General features: G+C 43.6%; 2 protein-coding genes and 1 pseudogene across 2 annotated transcripts; 1 reads left to right on the top strand and 2 right to left on the bottom strand.

Annotated features, from left to right (window-relative positions):
* The first annotated feature begins 6,538 nt into the window (after positions 1-6,538).
* fzd8a (frizzled class receptor 8a) lies at positions 6,539-9,507 on the top strand. The gene has a single exon (XM_029458153.1). The coding sequence runs from the start codon at positions 7,193-7,195 to the stop codon at positions 8,936-8,938; it is 1,746 nt and encodes a 581-aa protein (XP_029314013.1). The 5' UTR covers positions 6,539-7,192; the 3' UTR covers positions 8,939-9,507.
* Positions 9,508-13,288: 3,781 nt separating this feature from the next.
* LOC115025795 (cytochrome P450 2C8-like) lies at positions 13,289-17,530 on the bottom strand (annotated as a pseudogene).
* A 446-nt stretch (positions 17,531-17,976) lies between these two features.
* gjd4 (gap junction protein delta 4) lies at positions 17,977-19,470 on the bottom strand. The gene is made up of 2 exons (XM_029458289.1): positions 19,335-19,470; positions 17,977-19,193 (listed from the first exon to the last, which is right to left on the bottom strand). The coding sequence occupies exons 1-2, from the start codon at positions 19,396-19,398 to the stop codon at positions 17,977-17,979; spliced, it is 1,281 nt and encodes a 426-aa protein (XP_029314149.1). The 5' UTR covers positions 19,399-19,470.
* Positions 19,471-21,100: the final 1,630 nt, after the last annotated feature.

Below are 21,100 nucleotides of genomic sequence, written 5' to 3' on the forward strand. Positions count from 1 at the left end.
ACAAACATGTCTTAATCGGACTGCTAATGAGCAGTACAGGATGCCCATGATAGCTCACTAGGGGCGTCCCTCAGTCTCTGATGTGCACAGTGGAGTGATCGGGGGTTTGATCAGAGCCCGCCAAGAACGAGACGCAAACTCCACAAGGTCGTTTGTGTTTTACACATCTGTTACCTCTCTGCTTCTCTGTCTCTCACCCTCTGGATATGGTTTCCCACTTCCCTACCATGTCGTTTTCTGCCTCTCGCTCTCTCCCTCCTTCTGTCTGGCGGTCATCCTTGCCCTCGCCATCTGTTTCACAGTACGCCACACACAGAGACGGAGGGAGGTAAGGAGGGAGATGGTGCCAAAGAGAGGATAAGTGAGAAGGGAAAACATGAAGGATATACAGTATGATTCCATAGATATTTCTAAAATATCTTGGGGGTTGTGTTCTCGGGCTGCTTAACAGATAAAGATTGACTTCTGATAGACATCCAAGTTTATCTGTGGTAAAAATATGTGCCATTCTTTACAATCTTAGACTATTAAGGACCAATTTTCTAATAATTCTGGACAAATTAAAGCAGCAGTGTGACGTTTTGGAAAACACTCTCCTATCTGCGCGTTAAATATGAAGCTACAGACAGCATTAGCATAGCTCAGCATCAAGACTACAAGCAGAGGGAAATCGCTGGCCTGGCTCTGTTCAAAGGGCACACTTTATATAAGGATATACCTCCAGGGTAACATGCTGGCTCACCAGACCAGCTGCCTGATCATCTGCTAATGCCGCTTTGTTTACGTGTGAGGCGTAGTAGTGTAGCTGGTGATTTAATGTGTAGGCGGGATACAGAAATAGGAGCTATAAACAAAAGAATTTCCCTTTAACCCATAGTTTGGGAACTTACACATGTCTGCTACCTACTGTACTGGTATGTTTATATAGTTATACAGCTCTGGAAAAAATTAAGAGACCATCAGCTTTTTTCACGTCTGGCAGCCATTCCATTCCAGTTTCTGTTGAATTCCAACACAAGCACACCTCATTCTACTTAATGAAGTACTGATTAGATGAACATTTGAACCAAATCGTATTTAACGTGGACAAGTATAAAAACCACTGCTGTGGTGCTCTCCTCTTGTATTAGGACCAGCTGGATGGTTAAATCATTGCTTGTAGTACCTCAAAAGTAATTGGAACTAAACAATAACTATTGACCATACCAAAAGAGTTGAAAAGAAAAGTTGTGAGTGAGGACAAGAAGGGTACGATGCTGGCTTTACTGGCAGAGGGATACGGTGAGTGTCAGGTTGCGTCCATCCTTAACATTTCAAAGACGGAGGTTCATAAGAACAAGGTCCAGCAGCAGACATTGGGGACAACAAAGCTACAGACCGGCAGAAGGCGAAAACGACTCTCCACTGACCAGGATGAGCACCAACTCATTCGAATCTCGCTCAACAACTGTAGGATGACATCAAGTGACCTACTAACAGAATGGCAAATGGCAGCTGGGGTGAAGTGCACGGCGAGGACGGTTCCAAACAGGCTCCAAGGGGCCGGGCTGAAGTTGTGCAAAGCTGGAAAAAAGCTCTTTATCAATGAGAAGCAAAGAAGAGCCAGGCTGAGGTTTGCAAAAGACCGTAAGGATTGGACCGCAGAGGACTGGAGTAAGGTCATCTTCTCTGATCAGTCCAATGTTCAGCTTTGCCCAACACCTGGTCATCTAATGGTTAGACGGAAACCTGAAGAGGCCTACGAGCCACAGTGTCTCGCACCCACTGTGACATCTGGTGGAGGATCGGTGATGAACTGGGTGCTTCTGCAAGGCTGGAATAGGGCAGATGTGTCTTTGTGAAGGACGCATGAATCAAACCACGTACAAGGTTGTCCTGGAAGAATTATTGCTTCCTTCTGCTCTTTGAATGTTCCCCAACTCTGAGGATTGGTTTTTCCAGCAGGACAATGCTCCACGTCACGTCAATCAAGGCGTGGATGGAGGATCACCAGATCAAGACCCTGTCAAGACAAACCCAAAAAATATAGTTTATATGTTAAATATAGAGATCAAATAAAAACCCTATTTAACTTGTTTCCCTCACTAGAGCTTATACCAGACTAAAACAAAATATCCCGACAAAACAAGAAAGACGTCTGTGAAACCTGAAGGTTATGAGTGTAGGAAGGCAGTATATAATACACAGTATAACTCGGTGATAGAACTGAACGGACATCCCGAGAGTCCGAGCTGACAATGCAAGATCAAAACAAGGGACTTTTAGCTGAAAGCATTTGACATAAAGAGACATTAGGTTAAAGGAGCACAGGTAAAGAACGTATTCAAAGCCAGCATGAATTAATGAGATGAGTTAATTAGCTTCCTCTTCCCTTCCGGTAGAAATAAATGCTGACATCTTGCAACCCCTCAGCAGTCTGGTCAGAAACAGCAATGAAGCAACCAGGCCGACCCCTCCATGATAAAAAAAAAAAGAAACACTGCTGTGAGTACGACAACGACAAGCAGCACGAAAATGAAATTACCACCTTCAGGAATCCAAAAAACAAGTGTTCCACCCCATGTGCTGGAACCAGATGGCAAGCGTACCTGCTTAAGTGCCGTCCATGTGTCGTTCCAGGCACGCAGGCCTCCTCTCCGGTTACACGTAGGGGTTAAAAAAATCAGCTCCCGCTATTATATGGGCTAGTGTGTGTTTCCTGAGTATGAGAAATCTCTGTGGGCTCGCTTACCTTTCTGGACGGGGAGAACAAGTCGCATGCTGTTTTACAAGAGGGGAGATAAATCTGACGGGAGTGTCAAGTAGCAGGCGTCACAGCAGCCAAAAGCAGACCTCTGCTGGCTGGCCAGATTCTTGTGGCATCGGATGGCTAAAAACTCCAAACAATCACACGATAACACGCACACACACTTACTTGGCTCGGGGACGGCAGCCAACAATAGTCAGTTCTTTGGCTGCCGAAGAATGGTACAGATTCTCCTTGTGGAGGCAATGTTGTTTTTTAATTAGTAGTGTAAGCGAGAAGTGGATCTGCTTTTCTCAAGATTTTAGGTGTAACCCACCCTACAGATGTTTGTGACATTATGTAATAGGTTCACATCGCTGCTTAGCAACTTATTCAGTTTCACTGTTTATGTGAAAAGAATGATGGCCAGTTTTAATCTATGTAGGCTATGTTGTCACAGGATTAAAGCTGCCCTAAGCAAGGCATTTACACGGGCAATGCAGTCTTTTATGAGCATTAAAGGTTTGGTTCACCCAGATTACACAATGTCCTCGCTTACATTTAGTTGTATCTAGGCATGCAGATTTGATTTGCTCAGATTTGGACATATCCATCCATCCCAATGCAATGGAAGTGAACGGGAGTTTGGGTACACTGTGAAACCTTTCACCTTGGTATCGTCACTGTCCCGTGAAAACCATGCATCTTCAAGTTCATTTCATAAGATAAAAAAAGCTATGTTTTGCGACAATGCATTTTTCAGATGATCTGACCTCAGGGTAGTAAAGTTCCATTTTCACATCGTGTTATCATTAAAGCTGCCTTGTGATGCTTTGAGACAAGACTTGATTCTCTCACTTGGGTTTATAGTTCTTACATTCTACATGCAAACACACACACACAAACACACACACACACAAAAGTCCTCCTTGTCTCACAGAGAGGGACAGTTGCTGTAAGGAAGGATGGATTTACAGGGGCCGCCTGTCCTCCCAGCAGTAGGCTGATTGGAGGGGCTGGCTGTGTTTGTTAAGGTAATGGGCCCTAGGTGAGCTAATTCACAGGGTACACGCTCCACACTCTGTCACCTCAGGAGTACCCCGGTGGAAAAGGAGGTTGCCGGCGGGGGCTGGGGCTTGGGGGGGGGGGAGGTTCCCAGCTCTCCCCAAAATCCCCTCAGCCTTGCTCCGTCTCCTCCAGCTCCACCTGAAAGTGATTACCAGGCCAGCCATGAGCAAACAAGCCCCATATGGAGTGTCTATAGCGGGGCTGAGGCTGGAGCCCGGGGAGCCCTCCTCTACCTCTTTGGAGAGGAGAGGCCTGAGCAAACACAGCTAATGAAGTCTTAACAAGCATCCCCGGGTTAGCGCAAGCCGGCTAAATGCCACCGAGGCTCTTAGAATTGTGTCCAGCAGATTGGCTAAATCTCCTCGAAGCTTTCCTTTACAAGATAAAGTTGCATTAGCATATCTCAATCTCACCATCTCGGAGGTAAATCCAGGATCTGGCAAGCGGTTACACTTGATGGGCTTCCTTTTCTTCAGCAGCAGCACTTGATGGACTTCCTTTTCTTCAGCGGGAGCACTTGATTCTGACAGACAGAATGGGGCATTAAATTGAACAAGTTAACTTGGGATCTGGATGTGATTCTGGATTTTATTCGTTGGTTACAGAGTGTTTCTTTAAGGCTTTGGTCTGGGGAGATATTTTCTCACAGTGTGCAGCTCTGCGTTGCAAACAGGAGATGAGTGGATTCCCTCAGAGTAAATCATTAGCTCTGAATGGAACAGACTTGACGCCCTCTCTTGCCTTCCTCTATCCTCCCTTCATCAATCTCCCACACTGTGACCATCTTACCCTCACTCCCTTTTTATTATGTGTCCTTTTTTCACTCATCCCAAACACCAGGGTTTATTATTGAGAAAAACCACACCATCCATGGTGTGCACACACATACTCTCACTCAACTCTGTGTCACCGGCTAGCCGAACTCTTGTTTCCTAATCAAAAGCAAACAGCCATTAACAGAGCTCATTCCTTGTTATCTCACAGTGGCGAGTCACTTAATCAATCCGTGTTCTCCTGATGCTCAGCTCACTGCAGGCTTTTTCATGCGTTCTGTGAGTCGAGGCTGCGAAAAAAGCTGCCTCACATGATAAAGTCCTGGCTCCACTCCAAACAAAATACAACTAAACCTAAACTCCAAACACTAGCACACCTAGATTATGCGAGGATGGGAAACTGGGAGATAGATGCTTTTTTAAACACTCGCACTAGAAGACCACACCTTGGCATCCCAGTACACAAACTCTGCCCGAACAGTGTGTGTGTGCACGCACAGTGGAGGACAGAATGTCTATTCGAAAGCACGTCCCTCTTGTTAGTGAAATGAATATCGAGTTTCGAACAGATGTGCTGATCACATGGGTAACTTCTCTGCCTCGTTTTAGCAGAAGCATCTTTGAACAGTCTGTGATTTTCTGATAAAACATCAATTATACATCCTTTATGAGTTTATTGAGTGTTTTATTTTTGTAAAATCAACTTTTTAACATGACAGACAAAAATTATGATGTGCAATTCATCAGTATGATGTGTCAATAACTTGTGTTAATAATCCCTCATCTACTGTAGGTAAAACATTAAGCATTATCATATGTGCAATATTTATATTACCCTTTACAATATAGCTAAACATTCTGCTCGTGTATGCAAGCAGTATCTCTCTAACATATTTTAAGGGACAACAGATATATTTAGAAGTAGAAGTATTATTTAAAAAAAAGTATCAATACCACACTACAAAAATACTCAATTACAAGTCTTGCATGCAACAGTGTAAAGTATGCGAGTAAAACATCCTTTTACTTTAGTAAATGTGCTTAGTTACTTTCCTCTACTGAAAATATCACTGCAAAAGTATACACACCTCTATAAATAGTATATCTCTACAGGAGATAAGAACACACAGCAAGTCTTTATACAGAAGTTACAGGACAATATCAAACATTATTAAAAAACATTTACTACCATAAAATTACTGTCAAATAACTACATCACCAGACACATGTAAGCATGTTAACGTTGGAATAAGCGCTCTGCCACTGTCTCAGTGTGCTGTGTTTCTTGGTCTTTGCCTCGCGCAATTACGCCTCCCGCGGAGTTCCATGCAAGCCTTAAACGAAACATTAGCACCTCATTTAAAAAATAAAACAGCTTTTCGCAAGGACAGACAGCTCCCTGGGTAGTCTTATCATGCGCAAATTAGCCAATTTACCAAACAGTTCTCCCTCTCTCTCTCTCTCTCTCTCTCTCTCTCTCTCTCTCTCTCTCTCTCTCTCTCACACACACAAGCACACGCGCACGCTCACACAGGAGCAATCATATAGAGCTAGACGCATCCTCGCGCTGCCTGCCTGGTGTGCATGTTACGATTGGTGTGAGACTATTTAAAGGAAGTTGCAAGACAGTGAACAGATAGTTCAGTCAATGAGAACAATTATGAAAATAGTAGGTTATTAATCCTACTAACAGCGCGTCTGGTATAGACTACTTCATAGAGTCTTTATAATTACTTTTATATTATTATGATTATACTGTTAAAATTATAGTTTTGCTATATGAAATGGGTTTAGGGGGATTCATTGCAGGGTTATTATAGTTTATTGTAGACCAGCCGTGGCTCTGGGTTTGACATAATTTCATAAACACGCTGACTATAATCTGCAATGAAAATTTGGTATTTTGAAAGAAAAACACACAATATTGTTTATTTTTGTCTCAATATGTGGTTGTTTGAGTTGTGGTTATCAACTTAGGGTAACATCGTTTTTCTACATCATCCACATCAGCATCATGCACCCCGGTGCCACAGACACCGGCAGAAGTAGTGTGATCATAAAGCGATATAGCAAAACATCTTTAGGTAAAACACTTGATTGACGGCTGTGAAGCACCGCCTCTGCCGCTCTGTGATTGGAGGAGAGGCTCTGGGGGGTGTAGCCTTGTGAGGCTCCGGTATATATTGGCACCGCTTCGTCTCCAAGCCGTTGATTTGTATGGGAACCAGGACTAAGGTGGGACAAGCCGACTGAATGTAGTCGCTGTGTTTTGAAGAAAGAAAGAAGGCCCACATTTTGTGTGTGTGTCGATCGGACAGCAACACTTATTTTTTTAATAACATACTGTGTAAGGATACTGAAAGCAGTTTCCAGAAGAAGGTGGATTCTTCTCTCAGCCATCTTGACTGCTGCTCGCCGCCCTGAAGGCTGTTTTCTCTCCTCCTCCTCCTGAGCTGAAAGTAAACACGGATTGCACATTGCTTGCAACTCCGTGCAAGATCCTGACAGAAGCGAGATGGGCTCGCTGCGCAACATCTAACCGGACCAGAGGCAAAAGCAGACGGCTGAGAGGATTTATTGCTGGTGGTACCAGAACAGAAGAGGGGGGATACGACGCGCCGGAGGGATGGACCTGTTTGGGATTTACCTGCTCCTCTCACTCGCTCTCCTGCCCCGATCCAGCTGCACCACGGCCAAGGAGATCACCTGCCAGGAGATAGCCGTGCCCCTGTGTAAGGGGATCGGCTACAACTACACCTACATGCCTAACCAGTTTAACCACGACACACAGGACGAGGCTGGACTGGAGGTGCACCAGTTCTGGCCTCTGGTTGAGATTCAGTGTTCTCCTGACCTGAAGTTCTTCTTGTGCAGCATGTACACCCCGATCTGCTTGGAGGACTATAAAAAACCTCTCCCGCCGTGCCGGAGCGTGTGTGAGAGAGCCAGGGCTGGTTGTGCGCCTCTCATGAGGCAGTACGGCTTCCCCTGGCCGGACAGGATGAAGTGTGACCTGCTGCCGGTGCAAGGCAACCCCGACACTCTTTGCATGGACTACAACAGAACCGACTCCACTACAGTGTCTCCTGTCCTCTCGAAACCCACTAACCACCCCGGTAAAGGTTACAATCCGCCTAAAAATAAGCCCAGCCGACCCGGCGCCCCTGGGAAATACAAGCCGCCTACCACCCCATGTGAGCCGGGGTGCAAGTGTTTGGAGCCTATGGTGTCTGTGAACACGGACCGTCACCCGCTCTACAACCGTGTCAAAACGGGTCAGATCACCAACTGCGCCATGCCGTGCCACAACCCCTATTTTACGCACGACGAGAGAGCATTCACCGCCTTTTGGATAGGACTTTGGTCCGTGTTGTGCTTCGTATCAACTTTTGCCACAGTCGCCACTTTCCTCATCGACATGGAGCGGTTCAAGTATCCAGAGAGACCCATCATCTTCCTCTCAGCGTGCTACATGTTTGTGTCAGTCGGCTACATTGTCAGACTGATCGCCGGACACGAGAAAGTCGCGTGTAACCGGGAGTTCGACCTGGAGCACATCCACTATGAAACCACCGGACCCGCACTGTGCACAGTGGTATTCCTCCTTATTTACTTTTTTGGCATGGCCAGCTCCATCTGGTGGGTCATCCTTTCTCTGACCTGGTTCCTCGCAGCCGGGATGAAGTGGGGCAACGAGGCGATCGCCAGTTACTCCCAGTACTTCCACCTGGCCGCCTGGCTCATCCCCAGCATGAAGTCCATCGCGGTCCTGGCGTTGAGCTCCGTGGATGGAGACTCAGTGGCTGGCATCTGCTACGTGGGGAACCAGAACTTGGACAACCTACGGGGCTTCGTTCTCGCCCCTTTGGTGATTTATTTATTCATAGGCACTATGTTCCTCCTGGCCGGATTTGTGTCCCTGTTCAGGATCCGCAGCGTCATCAAACAAGGTGGCACCAAAACAGACAAACTAGAAAAGCTGATGATAAGAATTGGCATCTTCACTGTGCTATACACGGTGCCAGCCACTATTATAGTCGCCTGTTACTTTTATGAGCAGCACAACAGGCAGAGCTGGGAGATCACACACAACTGCTCAAACTGTTTATTAGAGAGGGACCGCAGGAGTCCGGACTATGCCGTTTTTATGTTAAAGTACTTTATGTGCCTTCTTGTGGGCATCACGTCCGGAGTGTGGATCTGGTCTGGTAAAACTTTGGACTCCTGGAGGACTTTCTGCACCAGGTGCTGCTGGGGCAGTAAAGGCACCAGCGGCTCCATGTACAGCGACGTGAGCACCGGACTAACGTGGAGGTCAGGCACGGCCAGCTCTGTGTCTTGCCCCAAGCAGATGCCATTGTCGCAGGTTTGAATGAGAAAAAAGCAGCTTATGAGGACTGCTAATTGTTTGGGAGATAACCCATCAGTCCCTGTCTTAAGCAATTTACATAGTAATGAACTACTGCTGATGTATCCCACCCTCATTCTCCCAAACTCACACACCTCTGTGGGGAGAGCTGGTTGAAACAATGTACCTGGCATTCACACAGGTTAATTCCTCCCTGTTATATGTATTAGAGGTGCAGGCTGAGGTTTTTACGCAACCTGGGCATTACTTGTTTTAGGCAGAGAGACAGTTGTGTTCCGAACTAGCTTCATACAAAGAGCATTTGCCATTTTATCTACATAGTGCCAGATTACATTGTACAATTCAATCACATCAAAGATGGTTTAAATTAAGCCTTAATAGTGCCCAAGTATTTTACGGGTCGTTCATTTTGTAATTTCAAATGTATTTATATAAAAGTTATGTAAAAAAAACCTGTACATTTGTGTATAAAAGAAAACTTTATAAGCTATTGTAAATTTGTACAAAGTGTAGATGTCTCTTTTTGTGACAAAGCAAATATGACCTTTATTTTGACAATAAAACATTTGATAAATCAAATACATCTGTGTAACTTTTGCGGTGTTTTCCCATGCAAATGAGGCTGTTGTGTTTTCAAGTCTGTGCAGGCATATGTTGTGGTTCCTTGTGGTCACCTTGTTGAGGATGGCAGCAGCAATAGCGGCTTTTTGAGAGTCCCGGCTAAAAAGGAAGCCCTTTTAACCATCAGAGACCGGTAATTAGAGGCAGGGGTTGAGTTGGAGCATCTCCATAATTGTTGAAGTCCTCTTCACATGCCTGCCGAAGCCCGCTTTCTTAATTTAGTAAAAGAGGGAGTGGGTGAATGGGGGTATAAATGCAGGGAACAGACCCTTTTCATCTGCAGAAACTTTGATCTTTCTTTTTTAACAGCCTAGAATAAAGGTGGTGTGTATTAGGAGTGTCTGTCTGATGTGCCAAGGTTCCCCCTAAACGTCCCCATTTGGATGCTTTGATGGACATCCTACAATTGAAAGAGCGTTTTAGAACTCCTCGCTTTTCTGGGTTTGTCAGAGCTGAAACCTGCCAGAGCCCCTGTGTCTTGTGTTTGGTTTTTTCGCAGAGCCTCAATTGAAACATCTTCTCCCTCGGCTCAAGCTGTGTCAGCGAGTGCAGGGGCCTTGACATGAATGATATTGAAAAAGCAATGAAAGCCCCACAGGTGGTCTGTTCACATGATCTCACATCTTAGGGCCCCCTAATCGAGGCATTTCTTGCTACAAATGTATCTGGTTCGGTCCCAATTAACCCAATGCGCTGGCATTAGATGATACACTGTAACCCAGCGTAGAAATGCCTTTGATTTGCTGGTCAATTGTGATAGTAAGCTTTGTAGTGACTGCTTTGTTCCTACTTTATTCCTTTACGCTCAGACTGTAGATGTAAACCCCAAAAGCTTCTTTTCACTGTAGTGCAGACATGCATCTGTTGGTGGTGTAAATCAGCCATATAAATCTTGCATCAGTGCTGCCACAAAGCTCATCAAGCATTCTGAGTAGTTTTAGTGTTTGTGTAAAGTTACTAAAGATCAAGTTTGGGAGTTTAAATCTTCCTAAACAAAAAGTAAACATTGCACTGCTCTCTGTTTGGTAAAGATCTTGCTTACAAGTTCACGCTCTGAATCATTTGCTGTTATATTTCCAACAAATAGTCATGGTTGCTTTCAGTCTTGTAGCTTGTTTTTCTGGTGTTTACCTCAAAAACCTCAGACAGTGAGCAGCTCCAGCTCACTGCCAGCTCTTAGCGGTGACATTAATGTGCAGCCCCACCTAGTGGTAGAAGAAGAGCTGTACATCTCCACACGCTTAAGAGCGCTGGGGTGTCAATATTATTAGAATAATGTCATTTTGAGTGCCAAACATAAACTTCTCTGTGTTTAGACGTGGTCTCAGCAAATAATTATGCAGCAGCTACAAAATGCAAAAGTAGTGAAAAAATGACAAACATTCCCTTCAGCGTCTCAGATTTGAGCTCTTGCTGCTTTTGTTTGTTGATAGCAAACGGAATAGTTTTGGACACACTTAAAATTCACTAAAAGTTACTTTATCTTACTTTTATGAGCATTTTATGACACATTGGTCAAAGTTTAGGACCATTCTTCAGAACATTTATTTAATATTTTGATAGTGACACTTACTGCTAAATCGCTGTGACTCATCCCCCCCACCTCACCTCACCCAGCTATCTGGCTCCACAAAAGCAGCATGTCCTGGCATGACCGTTATGCGCACATTGTAATTAACAGGTAACTGCCTGTTTCCAACACAGGGGTCACCGGCCCAACTCAGTGCAGTTAACAGCAGAGAGTATGAGAGCGTCATTAAGAGAACCTTCACACAGACAGGGCAGGGCTCTCGGAATGGTTGGGTATTAACCGGTAATAGTCCAGGTCAAGTCTGACTTTATGGTTTAGTTTTATTACGAAGTATTTTATGGAAACTTATCTGATCTTGTCAGGGCTTCTTCTCAACTGCTAACCATGGCCCATAACAAACATTTGTATGTGGTTTCACTGGGCTGCGTGGGTGCAGAGGTGTAACCATCGTAAACAAATCTGGTAACAAATAAATCCAACATGTATCCAGGTAATGATCCTCAAATGCAACTGATTGAACTGTCTTCTTTCCCGATCACTCTCTCTATATACAGATGTTACAGCCTCATTTGTGGCATCAGGAAGAACATTCTGACATGGTTTCCCATCAAATATTTATGGCAGAGTAGAAGGATGATAGGCAGGTCATGCTTTTTAATACTATTGATCCTTAGGATACATCTGGGAGAAAGTTGTTTTTGTATCTCGTATTACATGAAAGGAGATATTGCAGCTGTGGACAGTATCTTGTTATATGTGTTAGTTGTTTTTGTATTAAAGACAACTATATCAGACCATATTCAGTATTTTTGATTGGAATGACAACTTATGTTACAAAAATATAACTTAATAATGATATTAATTAGTAGCTGTGTACTCTTAGTAATCACAATTGTAGTTTAAAGCACCTACACATGTGAGTATCGTAAAAATATGCCAGTTACTATCATTTATTTTTTATTTTCCAGATTACATTTGTCAGTGGAAGATGAACAATGGCACTAAAAACCTCGGAGTTTCCATGAATTCATCCTTCCATGCATAACGCAGAACAGTGACCTCGGGTTTCTATGACCCATTTAGATTAATGTTGAAGCTCCTGACCTCCAGCTCAAGCACATTATTCCCAGCTGGCCATTTGAGACGGCAGATGTTGGAAAATAGAGGGGCTCCGGCTTCATGGTTATAGCTTCTGAGGGACTTGGACGTCATCGAACATTTTGCAGGTTTGCACATTTAAAAAGGTGAGTTCAGGAAGACGGTTGTGGTCAAACAAAACTAGAATGGAAAATGAATGTAGTGTCAGTCATGCAGTTTTTAACCATAAAGGCTTCACTTGAGCACTATGACTGAGCCTCACAAGATATCAGCATAAATGGCCGGCTCCCTGTTGGCACAGTAACAATGCCTCTGTGGTTTAGTAGTCCTTACAGTGCACCCCTGCTGCCTCTTCCAATCCAAGGACCCCCACCCTCCACACACACACACACACACACACACACACACACACAGCGGCAGAACACTGTGTCCCCTCAGTCCTTCACTGACTGACTGACATGTACACAAAACGAAAACTTCTTTCATCTGAAGCGCCGAGTGTTTTGCCAGATTCGCCCTGGGTACGGTCACATCAGGGGGGGATCTTAAGTCCAACAAACATGCTCGCATTCATCATCGAAAATGGGTGTGATGTCATGGTTCTAATAATAAATAAATAGCAGGAGACAATCGGACGATAAGCAGTCAACGGGCTGTATGTGGTGTACAAAGAGGGTGACCCGATTTACAGACTGTAACTCTGTGTGCCGTGTGTTACTGTCAAGGGAATTGAAATACACACATAATTTAACAAAACATTTTGCATTTTAGATAGTATTTATTGAAAACAATTTAGCTTTATTATTTTAATGATAATTAGTTAGTTCCTTGCAGTTTCAACAGGTCACATCTGTTTTCAAAAGGAGTTCAATTTGACATTCACAAAGGCTGTTTTTAAAGTATGCTGAAAGTTACACGTAATATAGTTTTAGAGGACAAACCTTTTATTATTATTATTATTAAACGCAACACCCAATTCTGTCCACTTGAGGGAGCCATTAACTACATGTTGTCTTTACTCTCGCAGCACTAAATGGACACTATCACCGCTTGTGTCCATTTGGATCAATCTTCATTGTTTCTCCTGTGTGACTGAAGATTGTCTACTGTGTGGCCCTGAGTTGGACCTTCATATGGTGAGGTTGAGGAGACAGGGGTGTAGTCTGGCTGTCCTGCATCCTCTCAAACTTCCTCAGCAGTGAGGATGAAGAAGAGCTCCATACAAGCCAGAGCCTCTTCAAGACACATACAAGGACCTGAGACATTTGCAATCACTAAATTGTGTACATTTCTTAAAACCGAAGATGACAGATGGTCTCACTTATCTGTAGAGAAAGGCGTGAAGGCCTCAGGCTTAACACACTCTTCCTGGTCATTAAGGAAGTTATCATGGTTGAATTTGTGAGGGAATTTCCACTGTTCCTCCTCGGTTAGTACTGAGAAGAAAGCATATTTTAAGTACTGCTTTTATTTAATATAAGGCAACACGTTTTTTTTAAGTATCTGATGCTTTACAAAAGAACACTAACTTCCTGTCCTAAAAAGGAATCCATTACTGAATAACAAACTGTCAAACAAAGGTCCCTTTCTTTTATTTCCTTTAGTTTCTAATTTCTTCTAATTTTCTTTCCTTTAATGTCCTTTTTAAATCCTCATAGTCTTTGTTCTTTTAAATTATCTTGTTCCTCCAGCAAAAGCACAATTATTTTCTTGGTTAATTGTCTGTAAAACATTTTTAAAAAAACACTATAAAAGGGACCAAGGGTGGAGTCTTCAAATGTCTCCTTATGTCGGACAAGCAGTCCAAAATTCAAACATATTTAGTTTACAATTATATGAAACACAGCAAAATCCTCACATTGGACAAGCTGGTATCAGAGGATAGTTTGTGTTTTATCATGAGGAAGCCAGTGAGCACGGTGTTAGACGTGGTGTCAGTCCCAGCAAAGTGAAGATCAACAACAAACATGATGAGTCTCTGCTCAGAGGAGCCATTATCGCCACTCTGGAAAGAGAAGAGGGGTCGTTTGGATGTCATCTTTCTTTAACAGACAACGTAGTTCTCCAGGCCTCGTGAATAAACCCACCGCAATGAAGTGAAGTGCCTTCACGAGGGCAGCGGCAGGTTTTGAATCATGAGTCATACAGCTGTAAGGGAAGATACACCTTTTGTGAATATGCATTCAGTGTAACAGTAGAAAGGGAAGAGGTGAGACGTCTAAACTTTAGCTGCAAGTCACATCTGTGCACAACAAAAAGATGATATTCCAAGCTAAATCTATCCCTTTTGTAATTAGCAGTTTTTTATTTTTAAACATCAGTTTAAATGCTTATATATTTAAGGAAACAGCAGGCTGTTAGGCAGGCGTGTCCATCCCCATTCAAATGCTTATGAGGAGAAAGACAGGAGGGGCACGCACTGGAGGATGTGGAGTCACTGGCTAGTCTACATAACGTCAGGTTAGGAGGCCTGTGGAACAGACAAACAAAAGGTTTCTGGGTAATTCTGATTCTAAATTTGGAATATAGATTAAAGATAAAAGCTGAAAAATCTATTTGGGTGCTCTTCATATAAAAAAAAGTATGGGAACCCATTTAACTGCATTACTATCAGAGCATTATGCACTTTAACTATATAAAGTAGCCCTACTTAATTTCACTACCACTGTCGGTAGCAAAATGTCTCTCAGCTAAAGTTGTTACCTCACAAACATGTTGTGACTCACCGTAGCCCAGGGTCCATTAGCTATCTGGATGTTTTCTTTAAAACACCTGAACAACCACTTTGATGAAGTGGTCGTCATCTTCATAACGTGTACCAAACAGAACCCGGCAGATGATGTTGGAGTCTGCATAATAAAACATAACTCGAGGACTCATCACTGTACTTGTAACAGATGCAACAATGACACAGCAGGGTCACTTTATCTGTAGCAGGACGTTGCATAATAGTGTGCCGTGTGAGAAGTCAAGTAAGTGTGGCCACAGATGGCCTACCAATGCTTCTTTCCAGTGTTTCCATCGTGTGCTGTATCTCTCCTAGAATCCTCTCCTCCATGGACTGCTTCTCCAGACCAAAATCCCTCAAAGTTATCAGAGCAAAGCGACGATCCTCCTTCCAACTAGGACTGTGGTCATTTCTACTTTCAAAAGTCACGTAGTCTCATTGAAACAGGGTACATAGTTTCACTTTAAGTGATATTACTCTGTCCTATGACACCTTACCATTCTTGGTGAGGTCACTGACAAAAATGTCTTGGGGTCGTGTATCAAAATCATCATAGCCTCTTTCATGGCCTGCACCCCATTGAGGCAAAGAATGGGGTTTAATATTGAATAGGTTAAGTGACTCTAAACACAAGACAAGACACCGAGGGGGGGGGGCTTGATCTAATATTTGCCAGGGGCCCCTGAGCAGATTAATCTGGCCCTGCCTGCCAGTATGACCTGTATGTGTGCATTTTGAAAAACAGCTTTGAGCATCACAAAACCTCTCAATGAAATTCTGAAAGCTGTGGCTTATCTAAGTCACTGTACTTTATCTGAGTGCCTTGGCCCTCAAGTTCCCAAATGAACTGTTGTGCCCATAGGTCGTGCCTAACAAGATGGCCTGAAATGAGCAAAAGGAAAGAGCTGCTGCTTATTAGAACAAATTAAGTGACAGCAGGGGCCCACACATGTTTAGAAAATCTACAGCACAGGAAATTCAGGAAACACATTTTTTTTAAAAGGAACTTGTTTTATTGAAGGAAAGAGTCACAACCAAATATTTTATCAAGATACAAATATTTATATATACAAAATATGACATCACAATGCCAGGGAGTATTGGATTTCAAGTTTTGGATTCAATATATGGCAGCATTTCACATTTTGCGTCACTGGAGGGCAGCAACATTTCAAACTACAGTATTGGTAAAGCAACTGCAGTACAATAGACTGGATCAAACAAGAATAGTTACAATAAAGTGCTTTGAAAAAAATTACACCATCTTCAATGCCATAGTCAAGAATCAATGAGACATAGAAACATAAGAGATCAAACAGGCTATCAAAGAATGTTCACCTCATAAAGAAACAAACTGTACATATAATAGAGTGTGAAGATGTACATAAATAAATCAGATATTGTATTGAAGATAACTAGAACATTTTATTGGAATATGATTTGTAATAAGAGATAGGCACAAATGTTTTTTTTTAAATAAAAAATAAATGTCAGTATGAAAGAATTCAAGTGATCATATAACATATCTTTTTCTAAATGTGTATGTATAACAACAAAAATAACATTTAAAAAGGAAGTCACATTTGCTCCATTTTACATGAACAATTGCCAGAAAGTTTAACATCCACCCCAACCTAGCAGTACAGAATACCAGTAAACATAAGTGTAAATGAGTTCAGCTTTGGCTTCTAAACAATGTGCGTATGAAGGAGGTGCGGCATTAGACCAGCTGAGGTCTCAATGAAACCCCTGTGATCACTCTTGTGACGTTTAGGGTGCAGCCTTCAGTAGATAGGTGAGATATGAGACCTGGGAGCTTTTGTTGTCACCTTCAAAGAGACCACAAGCGGAGGAAGATCAAGAGCTATCCGTTTACACAGAGACCGGCCCCTCAGCTATACCGCGGCAGGTGCAACTGCAAGGATTTACTGTGGGAGTCTCCTCACACTCACCTTTTATAAAGTAGTCCAGAGATATGAAGGAAATAAATTGACAGGTTGCTAAAACCTGGAAACATTTGAGCCAATGAACAAGTTAGTTAAACGTTACAGCAGCTCCACTATATATACTGTCTATGATTGGCATGTGTCACAGTGGGATCTCCTGTCATACCAACATTAATCTGAGCTTTGATCAAGGTGAAACCTAAAACCACAGTAGAGCAGTTATCCTGAAGGGCAACAGGCAACACTGCTCCTTTGCAGTGCTCGGCTGTGCTCTATTTCGAGTGACAGTGTATGTTAAGGCTTGTATTCCTCCTAAGCTCCGCGAGGCCCTGAAATAGAGTGACAAGCCGTCTCCATAAATACAGAGCCCCTATGGGGGAACATAATTGCTTTGTGAGCCCATTTCAGCTTTCGGGGCCTTCATAGTGGCCTTCACTTCTGACAAAGGAATCCTATTCCATTCCATAAGCTCGATAACACTACCTAAACCAGGTTATTGCCTTTCATTTGGGCCTGACCATATTATTCCAAAAGGTCACCCAAAAGCACAGGGCCCTCAGTGACCCGAACACAAAAGAGATGAGGGTATCATCTAGTGACTGTGGTGGGAGGTGGGGTTGTATATGTGGGACAGGTCATGGCCCGTCTTTGTTTACGGACAGTGTGTCCATGGAGTAGGGGGTGAAAGCTAACAAGGGAAGAAACAGGTGGGCCACACTCTTTTAGATTTTTTTCAAGGTTGAGGTACATTCAAGGACGCTCTACTCTAGATTGTCCTGTCATTCTTGAATTGTTTTGTTAAGAAGGTTCCTATTCAGGACATGGATTCTTGTTGATTTGTATCACTCAGCGAACGCTCCTCAAAGGAAATTTGATCGGTTATAAAATCACAGGAAATATGATCATACCTCAGGAGTCTGTTGAATTGGATTCTCCTCAAGTGATAGTGCAGTCTGAATTTAAAAATGAGGTAGAAAGCATGGCAGCATGTCAGCTCTATCAGTTGTTATCAATGTCTCAGCCATGCATTATCTCTGCCTGGTTCTCATATTGCTCCCATATTTAATGTTCCCATCCTTGTGTTCCAACATAACCTGGAAATAAAGCAATCCAACCCTCACACCCACTCTGATCTTTTCTCTTGCCCTTCATCATTGGTCTGTAGCTCTGCACCACTAGCCAGCTCAACCAGCGTATACTGACCCACCCTTCTGGTACAAATTGCTGTTGCTGTGGAAACGTCGCCGAAAGGTCCTGCTGGCTCCCTGGGGGATGACCCAAGGTCCCGTCTGGGCGGAGGTGGCGGTTTTAGTCGACTGCGTTTGCTAACACGAATGGATCTGGGTGTCCCCATTGGCTCTGGGGGGCAGAGAGCCACCTCACTGCCATTCCTTTCCAGAGCCTCCTCTTGGGAAACTGAGTAGCCGTTGTTTCCGTTGGTGTTGCAGGCTGGAAGTTCTGGAGAGCGGGAAAGGGAGGAGCGCTCTAGGCAGGATGGTTCCTGACCTAAAGCAAGCACTCCCACGCCACAAGAGCCCTTGCTGCCTCGTCTTTTCCGAAAACTCCCTGTGTGACCAGCCTCTGCCTCTAGATCCTGCTGAACCAGGGAGGCGTTTGGGTCTACTACTCTGCTCGCTCCTCTACCTGAAAGGAAACACTGCTCTTGTTCATAAATCTTCTCCACATTCATCTTCCTCTTCTGCCTCACAGAGCGCTTGATGGCGCAGATGAAATCCAGCACATTTAGGAAAAGTGAAAGAGCAGCTCCAGCAAGCATGAAGTTGAGCATCATGGTCTTCTCAGTGGGCCTGGAGATGTAGCAGTCCACCTGGGTAGTGCATGGTGGATGTTGGCACAGGAACCTCCTGGGGACGTAGAAACCAAACAGATAGTAGTGAGCTGCCGCAAATCCTGCCTCCAGCAACGTCCTGAACAACAGATGGAGGATGTAGGCTCCTGTGAAACACCGGGCCCACCCTCGCTCAGCCACCAGAGGCCTCTTGTTTACAAATGTCTTGCTGAACTGCTCCTGGTGGATCTTGAACGGCAAGGCTTCAATGTGACCCGAGGAGTTTAGGTCCACAGTGAGGTTATTTGAGACCTTATGGACAACATAGATGATAAAGATGATGTAGGGGACACACAAGGTGATAAGCTGCACCAGCCAGAAGCGGAAGAGAGAGATGGGAGAAAATAGATCGTAGCACACGTTGGCACAGCCGGGCTGAAGTGTGTTGCATACAAATCGCTCCTGCTCGTCCTGGTAGAGAGGATAACCAGCAAAGAGGAGGATCAGGATACGAAGGAAGATCATCACGATGAACCACACCTTTCCTGAAAAGTAAGCAATGAATTAAGGTGAATTAGGTGTGTTCCTGTCTGAGATTTTAACTTTCAGATGTATAGATCTGTAGAAAAGCTATTTCACTGCAGACAAACAATACAGAAACCAGTTAATCAGTGAAGTCAACTCACCCATCAAGGTGATGTTGTGATTGACAGAGATAAAGATGACCTCAGAGGCATTTGATCCCATCATGCTTGCTGTGCTCAAGGCCCCCCAAAATCTTCTCCAGTCTTCCAGTTCCAGGCCAGAGGGTAAGGGTAACGCCTTGAGCCAGCAGCTCACTCTCTATTCAGCTTCTTTCTTACCCTTTCAACCAAGGGGCACAGTGGCTTCCAGTAGGAGAAATACCTCCACGTTGACAGATACAAGTTCTCTCAGCAGTGGGACACACTCTCTCTCTTGTAGAGGGAATATTTGCCAGGTTCTGGTAGGTAAAATACAAAGTGATCCATTTGAATCACCCAAGTCTTTGAAAGACCCATGTAAATACTCTGTCTTACCTCTTCCTCTGTCCCCTGCAGACAACTGTCTGACCTCTGACAACAGAAGACGGGAACGAGCCCCATTGTGGGTCTATTCTTAACACACTTCCAATGGCACGTCGCCGTCCTGGCATTGCAGAGATATTTTGGTGCCCCTGGTCATCCTTACAGGAGAGTATCAAGCATCCGGGCTTACTCAGTCTAAAATGCGGTATTAAGTTCTCAAGCATGTTCAAACTGTCTCCTCAATAAAAATGAGCACTTCCTGCTGCATCTTCCAGTAATGAATCATGGTAGCGTAGATATGCAGACTGTGGATTTTGTTTTAATGCTGGTAGGTTGTAAACTGTATTTTCCCACAGCTGATGCCAGTGTATGACAGAAGGACCTACAGTATAGTAATTTAATATAGGTATGAAGTAAAACTATCTTTAATAGTTCATCTGAAAATGTATATCGAGACACATTCCAAACTTAAAATAAGCTTCATCATTTGCTTATCATGCATATCTCCACATAAAAGGATTTTACACCGGGTATCAGTTGCACGTGCTGCATCCACCCTCGCTCATGGACAAGGTCTCTGGTGGGACACATGGCTAAAGACAGTTGGCTTGGCTCATAATCACTATAGATCAGCAGTGGACTCACAGTAAGTAAGATTCCCACACAGCTCATTTTGAACGTAGCCTATGGCAAAGCTAAGATTGTGAATACATAATAGATTCTGTTTAAAATAAAAAGTGTGTGTGAAATTTAACTTTTGACAGAAAATGACTTACACATGCAATTCATTTAAAGTGGCACTGTAGTGTTGACCATGCATATAAAGGGCAGTAGATGTGTGTCATTGGGAAAGTTTGAAAGGTTTGATGAGCAAGTGAGGCCAGAGTTGTATAAACAAAGCAATGTTAGGCTATTTTGGGGGGGGGGGGGGGGGGGGGTTTAAACCAAGAAACTCCAGCAAAAGCAATGTAAAACCCCAAAATAAAATCCACAGCATACTGCGACTCTCACACCCACTACAGAGGAGTGACACTGTTCAACGCCTCAGCCTCATTTAAACTAGAACATACCATCTGCTCAAGTAAACGCAGGGTGAGCGCAACAGGTGCAACCATTCCTAAAATACTCAATAACAAATAAATAACTCATTTAAGATAATTAGTTACAGTAATAACGGCATTTCAATTTGGTAATCAGCACACACATGTCAAACATGAGTACACCAACTTTAATGCAGTGTCATCAATTGAACTGTTTTACCTCTTCCGTCAACTACTTGGGTGCGCCCAGTTACTGCTCCCTTACAGGATAATGAGGCACACCTGTTTTCAATTTCTCTGATTGAGCAGATTACATGCAACAAAAACATTATATATACATTGAAAGCTTTCTCCAAACATATTACC

This window comes from Cottoperca gobio, chromosome 20 (assembly GCF_900634415.1).
Source record: "Cottoperca gobio chromosome 20, fCotGob3.1, whole genome shotgun sequence".
Taxonomy (NCBI): domain Eukaryota; kingdom Metazoa; phylum Chordata; class Actinopteri; order Perciformes; family Bovichtidae; genus Cottoperca; species Cottoperca gobio.

Bases quoted from the DNA above. Each gene is read 5' to 3' on its own strand.
- gjd4 (XM_029458289.1), bottom strand. From the start codon at position 19,398: ATGATGGGATCAAATGCCTCTGAGGTCATCTTTATCTCTGTCAATCAC. The intron at 19,194-19,334 runs GTGAGTTGACTT...CTTACTTTTCAG, and splicing joins TCACAACATCACCTTGATGG to GAAAGGTGTGGTTCATCGTG.
- fzd8a (XM_029458153.1), top strand. From the start codon at position 7,193: ATGGACCTGTTTGGGATTTACCTGCTCCTCTCACTCGCTCTCCTGCCC.